Source organism: Harpia harpyja, chromosome Z (assembly GCF_026419915.1).
Source record: "Harpia harpyja isolate bHarHar1 chromosome Z, bHarHar1 primary haplotype, whole genome shotgun sequence".
Taxonomy (NCBI): domain Eukaryota; kingdom Metazoa; phylum Chordata; class Aves; order Accipitriformes; family Accipitridae; genus Harpia; species Harpia harpyja.
This window is the reverse complement of record NC_068969.1, coordinates 10,616,799-10,637,179: the sequence shown is the minus strand read 5'-3', so window position 1 is coordinate 10,637,179 and position 20,381 is coordinate 10,616,799. Positions and strand designations below refer to the sequence as shown.

Genomic DNA, 20,381 nt, shown 5'->3' with positions numbered 1-20,381 from the left:
CACCAGCAAGTGCTCCAGCCACACTGCCCAAGTCACAGAAGGCAAAAGCAGGGACTGGGAGAATGAAGAACCATCCACATCTAAGGAACCTGAGGGTGCGCAAGTCCATGGGACCTGATGAGATGCACCCATGACTCCTGAGGAAACTGGAGGATGAAGTGGCTAAGCCAGTCTCCATCATATTTGAGAAGTTGTGGCAGTCTGGGGAAGTTCCCAATGACTGGAAAAGGGGAAACATAACCCCCATTTTTAAAAAGGGAAAAAAGGAAGACCCGAGGAACTACAGGCCAGTCAGTCTCACCTCTCTGTGCCTGGCAAAGATCATGGAGTGGATCCTCATGGAAACTATGCTAGAGCACATGGAAAATAAGGAGGTGATTGGTGACAGCCAACATGGCTTCACTAAGGGCAAATCGTGCCTGACAAATTTGGTGGCCTTCTACGACAGGGTTACAGCATTGGTGGACAAGGAAAGAGCAACAGATATCATCTACCTGGATGTGTGCAAAGCATTTGACACTGTCCTGCATGACATCCTTTTCTCTAAATTGGAGACATGGATTTGACAGATGGACCACTTGGTGGATAAGGAACTGGCTGGATGGTCACACTAAAAGAGCTGTGGTCAACAGCTCGATGTCGGAGTGGAGACCAGTGATGAGTGGAGTTCCTCAGGGGTCGTTACTGGGACCGGTGCTGTTGAACATCTTTGTCAGCGACATGGACAGTGGGACTGAGCGCACCCTCAGCAAGACTGTCGACAACACCAGGCTGTGTGGTGCGGTTGACGTGCTGGAGGGAAGGGATGCCATCCAGAGGGACCTTGACAGACTTGAGAGGTGGGCCTGTGCGAACCTCATGAAGTTGAACAAGGCCAAGTGCAAGGTCCTGCACGTGGGTCAGGGCAATCCCAAGCACAAATACAGGATGGGTGGAGAATGGATTGAGAGCAGCCCTGATGAGAAGGACTTGGGAGTGTTGGTTGACGAGAAGCTCAACATAACCTGGCAATGTGCGTTCACAGCCCAGAAAGCCAACCGTATCCTGGGCTGCATCAAAAGAAGCGTGACCAGCAGGATGAGGGAGGTGATTCTCCCCCTGTACTCCGCTCTTGTGAGACCCCACCTGGAGTACTGCATCCAGCTCTGGGGCCCCCAACATAAGAAGGACGTGGACCTGTTGGAGCGAGTCCAGAGGAGGGACATGAAGATGATCAGGGGGCTGGAGCACCTCCCCTGTGAGGACAGGCTGAGACAGTTGAGGTTGTTCAGCCTGGAGAAGAGAAGGCTCTGGGCAGACCTTACAGAGGCCTTCCAGTGCCTAAAGGGGGCCTACAGGAAAATTGGGGAGGGACTCTTCAACAGGGAGTGTAGTGATAGGACAAGGGGTAATGGTTTTAAATTGAAAGAGCGTAGAGTTAGATTAGATATTGGGAAAAAATTCTTTACTGCAACGGTGGTGAGGCACTGGAACAGGTTGCCCAGAGAGGTTGTGGCTGCCCCATCCTTGGAAGTGTTCAAGGGCAGGTTGGATGGGACTTTGAGCAACCTGGTCTAGTGGAAGGTGTCCCTGCCTGTGGCAGGGGCGTTGGAACTAGCTGATCTTTAAGGTCCCCTCCAACCCAAACCGTTCTATGATTCTCTGATATTTTTGTGAAACCTAAGTAAGTTATGTGGAAAACCTCCTTTTCTTGTAGACATTCTTGTTTAAATGAGAAAACTGATCCAGTGTTTCCCTTCTTTCCTCTGTAAACATACAGTCCTGGGCAGTAAGTTTTATCACAATATACAGTTTAGTAGGAGTGGTGTTTTCAGTGATTGTTACTCTTATTATCAAATTAGAAACAAATAATAATTAACTTATATTAACATGCATTAACTTTCTATGTAAGTATTAACAAATCTTGTTCATTGTGTTTGATCAGTCTATTTTTGTCTGCATATTTATCTTACTCTTTCAAAAAATAAGCAGATAACTCAATCCTGATCCAACTACTTCAAATTTTTGTTTTAAAAGAATGTGCTAGACTGTAGATAGAAAGAACCTTGAGTTTGCTTGTTTGAGAGGTAGGGCTGCTAGCAACAATTGTCACTCCTAGCAGGGCCCTTCCTCTTTTTTTTAGCCCAGTGTTGTAGAATTGCTGTGGATTCTTTTGTAAATCTACTATAAAATGTTTTAAAATTCTTCTCTGAAATATTGTTATGTATCTATCACATAAACAAAGATTGCTATTTCCATATGCTTCCAGCCTTAGTATTTTCTTTTGTTTGTGTATTTCCCTTAGTGGGAATAGAATGAGGTGCTATTGACAAAGTGCTTTCCAATCTTCTTCCATAATGGTTATACAATAGTAAGATTTTTTTAATTCTTCCAGCCATGTTCCTATTGTTCTGTAACGGTATCTGTTACGAGTGTCTCTATGCATTTTAATTACAAAAATCTTCAAAACATTTTCTTTAGCCTTAATTACCCTTAGCTTTTGGCCTCAAATAACAAATGATGTCATCCTGAAGTGCTTGAGCAAATAGCTCTCCCTCAGTTAAATGGGAAAGGGTTTAAGGCAGGTTATGCTCAGTGAGGGGTCTCTTAGTGTGCTAGGATTAATTTTGCAGACATTGCCACAGGATGCTGTTGAATTTCAGAATAGACTGTTAAATCAGGTTAGGGTTGCTCCCCCCACCCCTGTCCCCTCCCCTGTATTTCCCTGCAGAAGAAAAATGACAAGTTGTCTGGATGGAAAGTATTGTGCTGTAATAAGAAAGGGTTGAGATTAGAACTAAAACTGAGAAACTTTTGTAAAAACATTATTAACATTTCTAGCATTTATTCAATCTGCATTGTGGGGATCTTGATTTGCATTTTTAATAGTTGATTGAGATGAAATGCCTATATTGCAGAAAAAATTTATTTTAAAATTGAACATTAAAAATTATTCAATTATTATTAAAGAATAAAACACACATAACTTTGGGGATACAGTTGTTGGTTTGGAATATTAATAGTTCAACAGAATTTTTATTGAAAAATGACTCTTCCCTGCAATTTTTCATTTTCTTTGCATCACAAATCTACTTTTCTCTAAAAGTGCAGTTTCGTATTACACCTAATCCAGGGTAACAGAAGACTGCTGCTGAAAGATGCAGTCCTGCCCTGCTTGCTCTTTTCTGAGAAACAACATGTGGCCACAGAGTGAGTCCATTCAGCATGCCTTTGGAGCAGGGAGGAGTGTATTTGGTGGCACATCAGTAAGCTGAATCATCGCAGAGAACTCATCTGTCTGTTCCTTTATTATATTCATATGAATAAACAGAAGCAAAACTAAAAAGAAGTACAGAGACTTGACATTTGACTGCAAACGTTCTCTGCCAGCAGAACAAGTTGCCCTGTATATGATGCAGAGAACTGTGAGGTCTGGGGAGTGGTAATATTATATGAAGATTTGCATCCATGAGTCACTGATAAATTGTTATTTTGATGGTCATCAGAGGTAATTTTCGTATAATGACTGTTTGGTTTATTTCAGTCAGTTCCTTTTCACCATAACTTAATCTTACATCTAATGCTAACTTGAGCCTTTAGGAATATAGGACTGAAACTTCCTTGGTCATTAAGTGCAATTTCCTGTAGAAGACATTAAGTCATCCAGAAAGGTCACAAGACCATTCACTCCTTACTGTCTGAACTCTACAAGCCTCAAAACATCCCCAAATACCTGAAGATAGACTTGAGATTTTTAAGAAAAAAGGTCAAACATGACAGTGTGACATAAAAAGTGAGCAGGAGAGAAATCTTACTGTCAGTATACTGCAAAGGATTCTGTACGGTCTAGCCTATTCAGCATTAAGGACTGGATACACAATTTCAAGACTTGTTGTAAAGCATCTGGGTATAGAAGTGGTGGCTACCAGTGTCAAAGCAGAATTCATGCATCTAATTCCACTTTCAAGTCCCATCTGGACACAGCAGCAGCTACTCCAGAAGTGCTAATAAATGTTTGGACACAGCAGGAGGCAGCTGGCTGCCAGGACAGCATGCTGTGCTCTTGCCACTCGCAAGATAGAAGCAGCCAGTTGGATGGAATTGTTCTGGAGGCTGGATCTGGGCTCCATGGCCCACACTATTTGAAGCATCCACTGGTAATGTCTGGATGACCTTAGGAAGTTGAGTGTGTGTCTATAGAAAGCAGCAAATTAAAAACAAAACACACTACACCCAGGGGTCTTTTCCTGTGTTACTAGGGGGCAGAGTCTTTCATAACTCCAAATCTAATTATTGGTTTAGCCTTGAGCATGTGTGCACGACATAAAAGCAAGCATCTTTATGACTCTGTGCTTAAGTTTCCTCATCTATAAAATGGGACTAGTAATACAGATTTTTCTTTCAGAACTCAGTGTTTTTCACGAATTTTTGGCACATTTCTCAAGGCCTAGCGATTTAAAAAGTTGCCTTGAACAACCTAAGTATTCATAACAATTGATAGATTTGATTCAAATTACAATTCAATTTTATGGCCTGAGGTCACTGTCTTAACATTTGATAATCTTTCACTTGAGCTTAGCCAGATCTTTTGAAAATATGGCATGTTATAATATGAAAGATGCCATCAGAGTAGAATTTTTGGGACCCTTGACACCAGTGGGAATGTTCATGCCCTTGCTGAGAGTGTCCACATCCATGTCACACTTTCTAATTCTGTTCTTAAGGTTTGATACCGGAAGATCTTTCTTCCTCCTTTTTATGCTAGATGTTCATTCCATAGGTAAGCCATCCCCACGTGGGACACTTTAGTATAAGTGGTTATTTTCAAAAGATCTGGTTTTCTGCCTTCCATTATCTGCCAGATGAAGTTCCAGAAAACCCTTGCATTGCAGGTTCTGGGATCTTATTTCTGCTTTTATGGAGAGTGAGATGATATTTTGTGATTCCAGACCTGTAAGAGGTTCCTGAGATGCTGCCAATCTTTTCGCATACTGCTTGGTTCACCGTAGCGCATCTTTGTTTCCTAACAGTGGGAGGTGTTTATTTATAACAGAAGTGTGATACTGCAATAGTCACAATTGTCTGATTAAGCTGAATATTTCTACAAGTACGATGCATGCTTTCTGGCCCAAAAGTGAGCTGTTTTCATAACTCTTTTTCCAGTCAAGATCAGTCTATCTTGGGAGAGATCTCATTGCTAGAAATATGAGGTATGGATGGAGCATACAACTTCCAAGTCTAAGAAGGAACTTTTGCTGAGCGATAGAAAAATTTGGTAGTGAATTTTTAACCATATTATCAGAACATCTTATTAAATGAGTTTTCATTTTTTTTGTAGGAACTGCTGAGTTCTCACTGTCCCCTCCATCTGGGAACAGCTGCTCAGAAAGGGGAAGAAAAAAAAATAATGCTTTTTAGCTTTAAGCAAGAAGGTAGGGTGGCAACAAAAAACAGCTGTAGAATGCATGATATTGATACCCATGACTTTTGGATATTACACGTTCTATACTATTTGGAAACAAGAGACTGTTGTAAAAAGGACAAAAGAGCCTACAGACAAGCAGAGTCCCCACAGCCACTTTTGCCCTTACATGAGCTAGCAGCATTTTGGAGAACCTAGCTAAAAATGTTAACTGCTGTCATTTGATTCCCACCTCTCCTCTACCCTCTTCCACAAAAGATTTCAGTGGAAGTTATTCTAAATGCATACGAAACAATGAAATACATCTGTATTCAGTCAGTTCATTCATGTAAGTTGAACATGGTGGCAGTATGGAGGTAATTTTTTTTCAGATGTGTCATTTTGTTATTAGCTTAAGCTGAACTATGGGGAAGGAGGCATCAATGCTGATTTTGTCAGATGGCATCTTTGCTTTGGGCTAGTAAGTTTGAGGTCTTAGTGAGTAAGACCAATCATTTTGCTGCTTTCTGGGTACTGCCAGTGTAATCAGTGGTAGCTAAGAGTTAGTTCTTGAGATATTCTGCTACCTAGGAAATGTCACTATTCATTCTGTATCTTTGTTTATATTAAAATCATTGTAGGCTAATGCATCAATAGCACAGATAATGCTAATTTTCCTCTTAGTTCTCACTTAAAAATTTCAGCTTCTTGAGCAGTCTACATCTCTATTAACAGAAAATGCCAAAGAGATTTCGCCATAGTTTAGTAGGAGATCTGTTTGCAGATCAATGGAGATGTGTTCAACAGGGAGTCATTGCTTGTTATGGGTGGTTATGGGCAGCAGAGACATTGTTGTCCTCTAAATAAGTTGTACGTATGTCTTCCTTTCTTTAGCCATGATACTGTGTTGCTTTATGTCCTTTGTAATACATTAAAACATAAAAGGACTAGTTATTTACAGTTTTTATACAACCTGACTTGATAAAAGAAAAAAAAAAAAAAGAAAAGGCATCTATAGTTTTCAAGCCTGTTTGGTCACTTCTGAGTAATGCAAGGAGAAAATGAAGCAAGAATACCCAGATAGAAGTGTTCGGTGTGCAGTGAAAAACATGTGCTAAACTTTAATTCTGGTCTGGGATATACTTGACCTTAGAAAATATCTCATCATAAAATCAGTGAAATTCCACCTATAGAATGAGTAGTCTTAATACTGCCTTTTTCAGGATTCCAGCCTGCACGGGAAATGGAGATCAAAAGTAAGCATCATTTGTTCCCAGAGCCTTAAAAGGACTATGGCCTAATCTCCGATTGGTGCTAAAAAATGTTTAATGGCAAGAATGTAATTTCTGTTCATGTCACAGTGAAGGGCTATGACCATCCTGAGACCACAAACCTGTTTTCAAAGGTAACTGTGAGTGCAAGAACTGTGATTCATCAACTTAAACAAGCAGCTTAAGAGAGTTTTATTGTATTATTTTTGCCAATAGTCACAAAGGATAGAAAACCCTGTGGTAGGCGCAAAACCAGTACTAGTTTAAAAATTGCCAACTGGTCATGTTTCCTTTCAACTGATTGGCTTAGTGGTGGTTTTGCATACTATTTTGATCCAAACTGTAATGTCTTTTATAATACTGATGGGTTTGTCTGTTCCGTTAGGATTATGGTTTTGTCCAATATTAATCACAGCAACAGAATGTACTAAAATCAGGTTTTTAAAAAATAATTGGAGTTAGGTGATGTGTAAAAGTGACGTATGATGAGGCCCTGAGCTGCCTGATCTAAAACTGAAGTTAGGACTACTTTGAGCAGATGGTTAGACCTAATGACCCCCTGAGGTCAATTTGGTCCAAGCCAAATTATGCTGTGGTTCTGTGCTTCAGAGGAGCCTTGGTCTTCTGTGTCTCTTACATGATTTTGAGAAATTCACGCAAGGGGTTTGTAATTGATATAATTCACTGATAGGTATCAGAGCAGCTTGCATTTGAAATTTATTAGAAACGTTATTTATTTTCAAGGAAAATGTTTGGGTCGAAGCATGTGGTACCAAAATTAGAGACTCCAACAGAAAAAGCCGATGTATTTATTGCTACATACAACTTCTGTTGCATTTTCTGCAGTTGAACTTCTATGATAGGATATTCCTCCAGCTTGTCTGTCTTAGTATTTCATGCATTACTGCTTAATTGTTAAAGATGCGTGATTGACTTCTGGCCTGTGGCCCCGACCTTGCCAAGTACTTCCACTGTACCGCTCCGGTTTCAGGAGGACCGGTCCCGTTACTGAAGTGGCACCTATCCTTTCTTGCTTGCCAAAAGCAGCCCAAATCCATAGGTTACTGTGAACTGCATCCAGCTCTACAGCGCAGTACACGGATCAGCAGTACGGTCTCGCACCGTGTAAAGGCAGACCGGGAAGGACGGTCAGGTACTGGGGAACGCCGCTGTGTTTCAGGAACGCAGCACAACGCCGCTGTTGTCCCCGCCGAGCGTAGCGAGGGCTCCTCGGGGAGGAGGCGGCGGGAGGGTGTCCCGCTCGTTCCCGTTGTCACGACTGGCCAAGGCTGCCGACCCGCTGCGGCCCAGGCCAGCCCTCCACCCCCCGCCCGGGGCTGTGGTGACGGCGGGGCGGGGGCGGCGGGGCCGAGCCCCGCGCCCGAGGAGGAGCCCCCCGCCCCCGGGCCGGCGGCGCGCATGCACAGGACGGCGGCGGCGGCAGCAGCAGCCGCCCTCCGCCCCCCCGCCCGGTGCCGGCGGGCCGCCTCCGTCCTCCGGCGCTGCTGGGCTCGCTGCAGACCATGGCACCTGGGCTGAAGCTCGGCTCCTTCCTCTTCGCGCTCGTCGCCTGTTTCGGTGGCCACCAGCTCGCTGGGGCCGCCGGAGGAGGCAGCGGCAGGAGGGGGCCGGCGGGCGATGCGTGCGGAGGGAGGGTGAGTAGAGCGAAGCGGAGTTGCCGCTCCGTTCCACTCGCGGGCAGGCGGGGCCGCGGAGCGGGGCGTTTTGCGAACTGCCGCGTTCGAGGGGCGATGCTGAGCGTTTTGCGACCTGGGGTCTCGGGCGCTGTCCCGCGGGCAAGTGGCCGTGTGAGCGGGACAGGTGGGGCGGGCACTTCCCCGGGCGTGCGAGGAGGGAGCGGGCTGCCGTGGAGGGGGAAAAACGTCTTCTGCAACTAATAAAGCAGCTCCAGCGCTCTGTGTCTGGTAGTTAGCTTGCGGCCGGGGCAGAGGGTGGCATTTCCCGGGAAGGGATATTTATTGGTCTCTCGCCTGGGGCAGGGAGGCATCTTGTAAGCAGAGTGTGTGAAGAAGTCACTCGCTCCTCCACAGGTCTGTTACCGCCTGCGCTCTCCCCTTCCTGAAGTCGACCTGCGCTGCCAGAAGGATAAAAGCGATCGCTTAGGCTTTGTTATTTTAATGATTCGAGGCCGGCTTGGGGTCTTAGCTTCAGGCCTGATCATTATACAGAGGATGTAGGAAATTTACGGGAGGGGGAAGGGGGGAGGAAGGTGATAAGCGTTTTGTTACTGGTCCTTGCCTTTTGTTCCTGTTTCTGGTGCGTTTCGCTGTCAGACTTTCCTGGATTGCTTTTCCTTTTTTGATATTTTTCAGTAACTTTGGTATTGTGTGTTCTGTTCTGGTTTTTTCCTTTCTCCTGATGTCTAGTTACAAATTTAGTTGAAGCGTGGTGATCCAGGAACACTGGGGGGAACACGACTGACTTTCATTGCTTTTCCTTTTTGTTGGACTGTCACTAAGGATTTTCTTGGTTTCAGATCAGATCCTTTGAGAACGTTACAGCAACACACAGTTCAGAAGTTTGTAGGGCATAGTTTAGAAAGGCGAAAGCATTGGGAAAATGTGTTAAAGAGGAGTGTGGAAAAACAAACTTCAAACCCTGGTAAAGCTTAAGACCTAAATCTTTGTGTTGGATGGAACTGTTGAAGGTTTGGACTTCCCTATTAGGTCTTTTTAACTGAGAATTAGGAATAAAATGTTTTGGCTCGGTTTGTTTATTGTATGTTTCACCAGACGTAGGCAGGATACTCCACAGGCTCATATTGACCACTGGGTACATTTCTGTCGAGTTTTGCATCAGCTGTTAAGTAACTTACCACTATTTAAAAGTCATAATGTTCAATTAGTGTATTTAGACGTTTGCAGAAATATGCAGATGCAGTTTGTATTGGATTTATTTTTCCTTACATAATGAATGTCACTGTGTGTATTAAAGCTCAATGTGCCACAATATAATTCTTTTAATATAATTATTTTGACTGGCTTTTAGATTAGTAAAAAATACACTCTTTGCAAGTAGCATAAACCCCCCTTTGTCTTTATTGCTCACAACGAATGTAATATTTTAGCTTATTAACTATTTGTACTAGTTTCTGTTTTCATTGTATTCTCAGCTTCAAGTTCAGATCTCCCTAGCCAATTTATTACCTGTCTTGTCTGATTGTTTAGTTATAATTTCATAGTCTGATTTTGCCAATCTTGCTTATGATAACCTACATAATCCAGGCAGGGCAGCGTTTATTAGAGTAATGACTGCAGGATGGTACCCATTGTCTCAGTTAATGTGGTATTTATCTTGGTCTGCATGTAAGTTTTGAGTAGACTTGACATACTATTAAATGACTGATGGCCCCTCTAACACATTGTCTGCTCTGGAGCAGGGTTGCCTTTGAAGTAGTACCCTGTAGGAAGTAAAGAGACTATTTGCTCTATTAAAATTCCTTGGTATTTCCTCTGTTTAACCACAGGCCACTTCCCCTCTGCCACTCTAAACACTGCAGGGACACTGACTGATTGAAAAGGCACAAGCCCTGAAGTAATTGTATCCTATTCAAATAGATATTCTTATTGCAGGTTATTTGTAAGTTGTGTCTAATTAATGTATGCTAAGGGTATGAATAAATCTTAAAATTCTGTTTATAGAGAAAGTAAAAATGTCTAGATTGTATTAAATGAAGCACTTGAAGTAATTCTCAATGGCATAAATAAACAATCTAGAAAAAGATCAGTTAACTTTTAACAGTTTAAGGAGAAATAAAATGTAGATAGCTGGGTGTTTGTATGTACATCTAGATATGCACACATGTTGGATATTTTCCTCTGCTGAAACTGTGTGTGGTGCACTTCCCACCCCGATGAATCTTTTTTTATTGTTAGAGTGTTGTTTTTGAAAATCTGTGTTCCATCTTGGTACGTTTATACAAGTAATGCTCATCTTCCTTTCGCTCTACAAAATACAGTTTTAAGTTTCCTCAATATTTTGTGGCAGTAAAAGCTTGACTTGATGAGAGCATATTACTGGACTACTGGTTAAAAGAATGTGATGAGGGAGTATTTGATGTTTTGATTCATAGCTCCCGAAATTATTCTTAATACCTAAAGTTTTCAAAACTAAAGTCTTTAGATGTAAAAAAAAAAAAAAAAAAATCACAACTTCCATTGCAAAATATATGCCTGTATTAATCGCCTTGTCTAGTAATACTTTGGCATTTGTCTTGCAAGCTCAACATACGTCTGCAGCAGGAAAGCAGTTAATATTAGGACAAGTAACCTAACATTACTGTTGCTAAGAATTATCAGTGATTTCAATGGGTCCAGGATTTTAGAATTTGGATTGACTTTGCTAAGTCTCAAATTTCTTTCATTGATGTTTAACAGAAATTTTAATGTATTCGTACACTTAATGTTATTTCAGATTAAGGTAGAATGTTTGCTTAAAGCAAAACAGTATTGCAAAGTAGCTTTCCATATGGATGGTCTTACTACATCATATGCATTTTATCCAGAAAAAAAAAATCAGGGAAGGGCCTCTTTTAATCTAGAATAAGTATGTCCACATGGGGAGCTATTCTGGAAAAGGAGTCTCAGATTTTTTTTCATCCTATAAACAAGCCATGAGGTGTGCAGAGAAGATGGACTTGGGCTCTGATGATGATTTGAATATATTTCAGATTCATTTATTTGGTGTTAAACACATGAGCAACTTTACTCTCAAGTTGTTTTGTAGATTCTAATGGGACTACACACATGAGTAATTTTTTTCATATGTTTAATTCCTCTGAAGTTCCTGGCACTGAACCGTGTTCAGTATAAAGCTTAAATTTAATGAGACTGTATGATGAGAGAGAATAAATAATACAGCATTTTAGCAAACCACCTCCCCCCTTTTGTTAGCAGAGAGTTGTACCTTCCTTTGCTCTGCTAAGCAAAGCTTATCAGACATACTGTGGTCTCTGTTCCCGTGCATCCTCCCCTGAAACTCTCCCTGTGTCATCTTCTATGCTCTTTATTTAAGGAGCTTTCTGTTTCCTTTTCTCTTTCATTGCAGAGACTCTGAAGATCCCCATTTCCTACCGTTCCACTATAAGGAGCTGTGCCTGTCTCGTTATGCTTCAGGCTTATGCTGCTATGTCTGTACATTTAACTCCTCAAGCATCCCTCCCAACACACACTCATTCTTCTCTTCAGCTAGGATTTTTCTTAGCACAGAGCGAAGTCATACTGAAATAATTTTCCCAGCTGAATATAAGTTTTGGGAACTTTATTTAGGAGGAAGAATACCCTGTAAAATGGTAAGAAATAATTTACCAGAGTTTAAATTCCTCCCTTTATTTCTTATTATTTTCCAACAGTTAAAAAAATCAGATTTTCTCCTGCAGAGTATTTAAAAATTTTAAAGGGTATTGAGCAGAAGACAGACCTAAGATGAAGCATGGTGGAAGGTGTTAATGTTTGCCATCAGGGGGTTCTTTAATGTATAGACCAGTTCCAGAGTTGGTTGAAAGCTCTGCAGACCAGATGCCAGCAGTTCTGTATCCTCTGTTTTTTCTGAATTTTTAGAATCAATAGATTCCTTTCCACTGGCATATAGAACAATGTGATAGCATTTTAGAATTGATTAGATGTGTCATTTGAAGCTTAGTGCGTTTCTCTGATTAGATACAATGCAACATGTTGAGTGCAGGGCTTTGCAAGCATGGTCAGTCAAGCAGGTAAGCATCTGTATTACTTTTGTTTAGCTTAGAATTTGGCTTCAGGATCACTCCAGGGTTTGGTTTTGGGGTTTTTTTTTTTAGTTTCATTTACCAAGTAATGTAGCAGAGAATGTGACCCCATTTTTACTCCAGTGTCAAAAAGTGTTGATGACCGTCTGCCTATTTAAGTTAATTTAAAAATGCAAGTAGCTTAAGTATGTTACTGTTTAAATAAGCAGATGAATGTTTCCTCAGGATCTATGAGGGAACAGTTTAAATGCTGCTTTTTCAGAATGATCGTTAAAACACACAACCTAGAGAAGAAAATTAAGGAAACATAAGCCTGCTTATGTAATTGAAACTGACTCTCAGTATTAACAACTAAAATATTTCCTTGTATGTTTGTGTGAAATTGGGCAATTTGAATATGATGCTAATTCATAAGCTGTTGATTTAACAAGGTTTGTGCAGCTGAAGTCTCTCAGGACTGCTACAGATTTGATTAATTTCCTCTCTAGATTGTGTCCCTTAGTTTAGATGTTGAACTTCACTCCCTGCCTTACTTCCCCGCAAAATCTGCTTTTGAGTAAGTAGGAGTGTAGTAACTACTGTATCAGATTTGTTAATTTAAAATCTTGAGACACTTATTTGAGAACAAGTTCTGCTTTAATAGATTAATACTTTATAGTCCACTGGTGAAAAGATGTTAAGCAGTCATGATTAGATGATGCTAGCTTTTCTTTAGTTAATTATTTGGTAATGTTAATATAACATGGATGTTACTTAATTAAAACTGCAACATTTAAAGGGTGTTTAATAAGGACCAGCTGTCTTTTCCAACAGATCAGTCTAAAGATGATGAAACAAAGCTTTGATGTGAACTTGCCTGCTTAATTCTGCTCAAAGGTGGAATTTTACCCATAAATTTAGCATGGTTTTTTTAGAAGCAAACAAGATAAGAGGAGTTTGAAGTATTGCCGGAGAATGGTTAAGCTTGAATACCATTTTTAATTTTTAAAAGTAAAAATATTTTTTAGTTTTAAAGTATATTGCTTTGTTTTTATATATACTGCTACCAATATAATGAAGTGTATTTGAAATACATTTTTTCTGAAACTTTAGATTAATGCTGATGTTTCTATACTATGTGTTGTTTTTACATTTAAAAATGAACATTATGCCTAAATACATCACACCTAGAAAAACACTTAAAAGTTATATCAAAAATACATGGATGTTTGTTATATCCTTCTCCCTATATTATGAAAAAATATTTTATGGAAGTGCAAGTTACAATAACTTAAAATAAGGAACTATGGCTGGATCAGTATATATAAAGTACTTAATTTTAGATTATGGTAATGTGAGACTATTTAATGATCAAAATTGAAGTGCAACCTTGAAAAATAATTTTATCCTTTTATGCATATAGTATATGACAATTGTTACATTGTCCAGCTATTTGTCTTTTCCAGCTCTCCTCAATTGGAGTCACCCATCTTGACACCCAAAACTCCTACATGATTTTCTCAGAAAGTCTTTAACCAGATATATACTTACTAAAGTAGTGAATACATGATACCGAAAAGCCAGTCGAAGAAACTCTCTAAAACTCATTTTGGAGTTTTAGAAAGCAGGCGTTCTTTATCGCAGTGCTGGATGCATGGGGGATAGTTCCACCTAGCGTGCATGCCACAGCTTTAGCACAAACAGGTTCTATAGAAGAACTAATTGCATATTAATCAGAATAGTATACATATACATAAAAATGATTGCAACTGATTATCATTGTACTGCCTACATCCGATCATGCGCAATGAAGGATCCATTTGAGTCGAAGGGCTGCTTTTGCGACCACCAACCCACTTGAAGTTCTTGTTGGCTGTCCTTGAAGTCTTTATTCTTGTCCTTGTTCTTTGATCTTGAAGCTTAATGCAGTTTCAATCACATGTGGTCAGTTTCAACATTGTTCTCATCTAGCATATAGGCACATCTAGTCATAAGAGCAAAGAACTGCAAAACTTATGAGTAACTACCTCTACTAGTTAATTGCTTGGCTATACTTTTGTCTATTGTTTCAATCATAGTGTTAGTATAAGATTTCTAATAATTATTTACCAAATCTCACTTTTACAGTCACCTAGCAGCAAACCAGTTTCCACGGCTGGTACAAAATATTAAAACCATCAAAATATTTAGACATGCCATACAGAATGTATGGAAATATGCTATCATACAGGCTTATGCCAGTAATGCATAGATTCATTTCTGTAGTTTTACTGCAATATTTATTTAACAGAAACATATATATTATCACTTTGATTATCCAAAATTCTGCCAGCTGAGCCAAGGTATAAATTTGAATTTTAACATGCCTGAACCTGTTTTTACTTAATAAATTGTACTTTCAACATCATATCTAAGACATCATTCCTGGATTTAAAAAAAGTATTGGTGACCTCCATGGATTGGAGAAGATGCCCCTTACCAAATGGGCATACTGGTATAAAACAAGCAGATGTTACTTTTGGAAGTGACTCAAACTGTGTAGACAATAAATATTAAAGAACAGAGGAAAGTACAGTTAAGAAATATTTCTTAATAAACTACAGTGGCTGTCCAGTTTTCTCTGGGTCTATGTATATCAAGTGTTCCATCTTAGAAATTACTTCCTGTTTGCCACCAAAACTCAGAAGACTATCAGTAAACCTATTTCTAATAAATACGTGAATTCTTAATGCTGTATGTTCTAAAGTTCATAAATAATTTATAACTGCAGGTTCTTAACTGTTTTTTGTTTTATCCTATCAGCAGTGTTTTTACATTTGGCTTAAACCCACTTTGAACAGAATTTCTTGGCCATGTGTACGGATAAGGCCCTGAGTTTTGCTTTTGAAAAGGGCTTGGCGTAACCAGCTTTGCAGCAAAGGTACATCTGATGACTCTGTATCAGTGTTTGAGTTTTTGCTAAGTCTTCTAGTGGCACCGGCTTTCAATGGGTCTCTGCTTGCCAAGCTTTCTGTCTTACAAGTTGCTTCATTTGCCACCAACTCTCAGAAGGCAAGCTGATAGCTGGTGTGTTAACTGCCTAGTTCATCGGGCCTGTTCTGTTTGGTAGTATCAGTCAAATAGCTCTAGGAGATACTGTCCAAATGCACTGCTTCTTTAGACTTCCTAACAGAGCAGAGTTGGAGGGAGAAGAGAGGGAAACTGCACCAGAGGAGCCCGTCATGGTAAAAAACAGAGATGAGGCACAGATTAGCAAGAAGGTTCTTCTGTTAATAACAACGTTTTAAAAGGTATTGTAAGCAATAGTACATGAAACCACGTGTACAAGTTGCATCATTGTTCTAGTCCTCCTGTCACCTCTCACCACTGCATGGATGGATTCCAAGAGCGTGAGGGAAATTAAATGTGCAGGTAGGGATGTGTTCTCTCAACGTTTGACTTGATTATTAAAAATAATTAAAGCTTGGATTAGAGGTTTAGCAAGCATGAGCACATGTTTCAGGAGATACTATATTCTTTGGAATTCTGTCTCACTCAAAGGTTGTTACAGTGTTATTTCACTATTGGCTTTGAAGAGTTGTTCCAGACATCCTGTTTTATTATTCCTTGTGCTGATAATGGTGCAAAAGTCCCATGGGTATGCCAGAACACTGCCTCTTGGTACTCTGTTCTTGCTGTACCATTCAGGTAGTAAGGGGTTAGCAAAAGGAAGCTAGTTTTGTGGCTAGGAAGTGTCTGCATCCTAATTTGGTATTCTGTTCAATGATCACCCATGTTTTTCCTCATCTCTTGGCCATTGATGAGGATTTTTCACACATTTGAAACTCAAAATGCTGTTAGATTCTGGTAAAGGACACATTGTAAGTGGCTGTTTCTGTACTTTTTAAGCCCCCTGCATTCCTTGGTAGGCTCTTTAGGGAGTAGATGATGAATGTCTTCGAACAGGTGGATGAATTCCTTTTATTGGCTTAGAAAAGTAGTTGTCTGCTCCTGCCAGAGCTATCCAGTACATTAAACTCCTCTGTTCCTCTTTCAACCCGAGTTAAACAATCTGTTACTGACCCTAGATGAGGTCCTTAGTCTGTCATGACCAGGTTAAAAGAGTTGAGTATGAAATCCTTTTCTTAGTGTGTTATCAATAATTAAGGCTGGAATCATGGCTAGCAAAACCTTTTGAGTAGGTTTATGTAGTGATGAAATAAGGAGTACAACAAGATTAATTTAAGTATCAACCTGCAGGTGTGCATGGTGCAGAAGGTAAGGGGTAGGGATTGCTTGCTTTTAGATGACCAAAGAATGCTAGCTCTTTCATTTCACTGGTAGGACACTGTACCTTTGAATAGCCATCAAGACCTTTTGGGAGAAGGCCATGCACTTCTAGGGAAGGTAGGAGGAAAAAGACCAATAACTCACCTACTGCATGAAAAACATTGATTCTGGCTACAAGACAGGTGAGCAACATTTTCAATGAAGTGTCAAAATCTATCAGTAGTACATAAATGGATATTGAACATATGGAACATGTGTCATAGCAGTCTTAAATGCGTGTTATGATCTTTGTTCATGTTGCCTCTTAAGTGTAAAGATGTAGGTGCATGAGCACCCTTTGTTTTTCTTACAGATCTGATCTTGGGCTGTTATTCAGCAAGACAGTAAATCTGGTTTTGGGCCACATCACTCATGCTGCTTATTCTAATGTGCCCAAATAAATGTGAGAGGTGGCTTTGTCCTAGGAGATTTCATGCTGGATCAGGTATCCCATCTCTTCTTGCAGGCCTGAAAGCACAAACTCTGAAATGTATATTCTGGTTAATTCAACAGAATTAAACTTGTGTGTCCATGACTGATCTGAATCAAATTTGCACCACTTGGTGATCTGACAGTGTACAGAGGTGGCTGTGAAATGGTGACCTCTGTGTTGACAGATGCACCTTCTTGTTGGCAGCACTGAATCTGCAAGCCAGTAGTCTTTGAGTCTGTACCTGGCTTTTTCCTTTTCCTTTACAAATGCTGTGCAGAGCATAATGTGTCACAGTAATGCAGAGGTCATTGTAACGACTTCAAGGGAAGTGCTGTTGAAATGCATTCTTCTGTTTTCTGTAACCTTTGTATTCTGATGATCTAACATTTAAAGTACAAGCTCCTTCTGTGCTGGAACCTTGTGTTGACAGAAACTATAAGGGACAAATGAGGAGCATGCACAGTTCAAAGGGCTCCAACTAAATGTGTGTATCAGGTCATAAGTTGCTATAAACGGTGGGTATTACACTAACAACTAGACATCAATCTAAGTCTTGAGGCTGCTATGTGGAGAAGATGATAGGCATGCAATTCTGCTTGGAACTGCACGTTCTGTGTTTAAAGGTTTCCAAATAATTGATTTCTATTGATCTGTCTATATGATTCTCTTACCTTACAGAATTGTATATAATAACCATTTTCTATACCCACTGTAATATGGCAGTGCTGGATTTTCCTTGTGGTTGGTGGGCAGGCTTGGATTTTAATTTCTGACCTTCCCTATGTTCTTCACTCTTATATCAGTGGGAGGGACTAGATATTTCTGATCTTACTTCTGACTACATTCAAATCCAACCAAGCAATCAGTGACTTCTCTGACTTTTTTTGTATACGGCTGTGGGAAAATTCCTGGTTGGCTGGCTATGAATTAATGAAAATCCTTAGAATGCTTCACTAATGATAGCTCCTGTGGCTTTAAAAATGCTATTCCCTTTTTTAATTTGAGGGAGGTCACAGAGGTTTACAGAAACTAAGAAAAGAAAACTTAACATCTGGTTGTGCTCTGTTGATGACTGCTTTTGTGTGAAGAAAAGTTATGGCGTCTCTTCAGCATCAAACACATTCAAGGTGATCCTTTCTAAGAACTCTTTGCAAGAATACTTTTCACTCAAACTGTGTTTTCTAATTAATTGTGCTTTGTATTTTCAAATGGAGGATTTTAGTCCTCCATGGGAATCCCAAACTCATAATATTGTCACTTAAAATACACCCTACCTTTACAAAATAAACCTATTTTCTTGAGTTTTGTGTTTATAACATAAAGAAAAAATTATGTATGTTTCTAATATTTTCTTTTAAAGTTGTAGAACTCCAAGATTAAAACGAGCTATTTGGTTAGATTTTGGGATTCATGAAAAGAACTTTTTTTTGTTTGCATATCCATAGTGAAATTCAGTTTTGTCTATTTGCATATCAAATTCCAAAGAGTAATCTGATTTGTAAATGTCCCCTTTATATAATTTTAATTTTACAGGCTAAAAGAGAATGATTTTATTTTTTCTTAAATAATGCAGGTTAAAATTATGTGTGAATTTAGCTTAGCTAGTAGGAAGGCATAATATGAGAATGTTTAGGTCCAAACAGTAAATATTCTAAATTGTTAAAACTAGAAGCTATCAGCTGCTCAGTTAAACATATGTATTCCAGGTGTGACTGGCCTGGAATCAGAAAGCATAAAAAAATACAACTTTAGAGACTTTTAATAGTCACATTATCTTTTTATTTTATACAATGATTTAAACAAACTATATGCAGGCCTCTATTTGTCATCTACTTGTGGAAACACCCCAATCTGTTTTCCTTTTAAACATAGAATACTAAGGGTTTTGTTGAATCATTTTTTTTCTGTTGTTTGTTGGGTTTTTTGCTCTCTTTAAAGAGCTAAAATCCTACCTGTTAAAATTACTGGCAAAACTGTGACTTCCGTTTTGATGGGATTTTGACTTTTATACCTCAAGTATGATTTTTATACCATCGAGCATGTCTCGATGCTTTGTGATTACCTAGCACTAAACAGCTGTAGAAGCTGGGTGCTTTGCACACTTGAAAAACAGGCCTCTTATCTGGCTACTTCTTTGTGTATATGGCCGTATTACTACCCAGTAAACTAGGATGCAAGTTCAGAATGCAGTTCACTTCCACAGTAACGGCCCGTGTGGAGAGTTTTTTGGTGCATGTTCTCAGCACAGGGCAGTGCTGCAGACAGCTGGACCAGCTGTGAGCCAACAGGCTGAATACCAGAAGCAGGACAGCTGTGTTAGTGGGGCATCATACTTGTGCTCGTGGCTGATCCAAAGCAGAGCAGTTTGCTAGCATGGTAACTTCTAATGCTTAGGCTTTCTTGATAATAGCTATCTTCAATCTCAGTGTTGCATAGGTGTGTCCTGGAACAGCCTGTATAGTATGTTGTCATAGAGTAAGTAGTGTGCTGTGAAGTTATGTCTTAGTTTATCACATAGTAGTAACTTCCTTTACAAACAGGCCCTTAGGGATAGATTTTTTTTTTATTTTTTTTTTTTAGTGTACCAGGGTAACTTTGGGTACAGCTGCCCAGATAATGAAGAATTCCATCCCTTTCCCCTGTCTGAGCTATTCAGGTGCCAGTTTGTATCTTGTCTCAAAGCCCTCGTAAAGCATGTGTGCACTGCTTCATATTCCTCCAGTTCCTATGGGGATCAATGTTACCGACCTGTCTGGGCTTGCCCCTAATTATAGGCAGTAGTAACAAAATGAGGATGGAAGTTGGAACTGGTAAGTTGTGCAATTTACTCTGAGCATAAAGACTGCTCTGTCTGAATGAGCTTTAAATATGGTGTGGGAAGGGGGTGGTGTTGAATCGCAAACCTTTTTAGCAAAGTTTTCAAGCTGGTGCTGGGCTACCCCTTGAAGTCTTAGAGATACGCAGTATAAATGGGTGATTTAAGCTTCACCCTGTAAGTGTGAGTGGATCCTTAGAAGCTTGGAGTGGGATTCTGAAAGAGAATGGAGTGCCCTGACTCCTATTAACTTTCAATGGGATTTGTTCTCTTTTGTGGCTCAGGGTGTAGTTACATTTTATATTGACTCAGCAGTGAAACTGGTTAGTGAAATTTTCACTCCCATCTGCTTCCTCCTACTTTGGTGTTGCTGTTTGCCCTTTCTTCCCCACCTGTTTTAATGCACCTGGTTGTGAGCTGCATTGTAAATCACACTATTAAAACAGGTTGAA

At 39.9% G+C, this 20,381-nt stretch overlaps 1 protein-coding gene across 2 annotated transcripts in view; it reads left to right on the top strand.

Moving 5' to 3' along the window:
- The window catches only part of IL17RD (interleukin 17 receptor D), a 75,329-nt gene that overhangs the window by 14,352 nt on the left and 40,596 nt on the right, over positions 1–20,381 (top strand). The window contains exon 1 of one of the 2 annotated variants that reach the window (XM_052778245.1): positions 8,017–8,306. The exons of the other annotated variant lie outside the window; for it this stretch is intronic. Within the exon in view, the coding sequence (XP_052634205.1) occupies positions 8,175–8,306 (132 nt within the window). The 5' untranslated portion in view covers positions 8,017–8,174. Of the gene's footprint in view, positions 1–8,016; positions 8,307–20,381 lie in introns of those variants that run through there. 2 annotated transcript variants of the gene reach the window in all.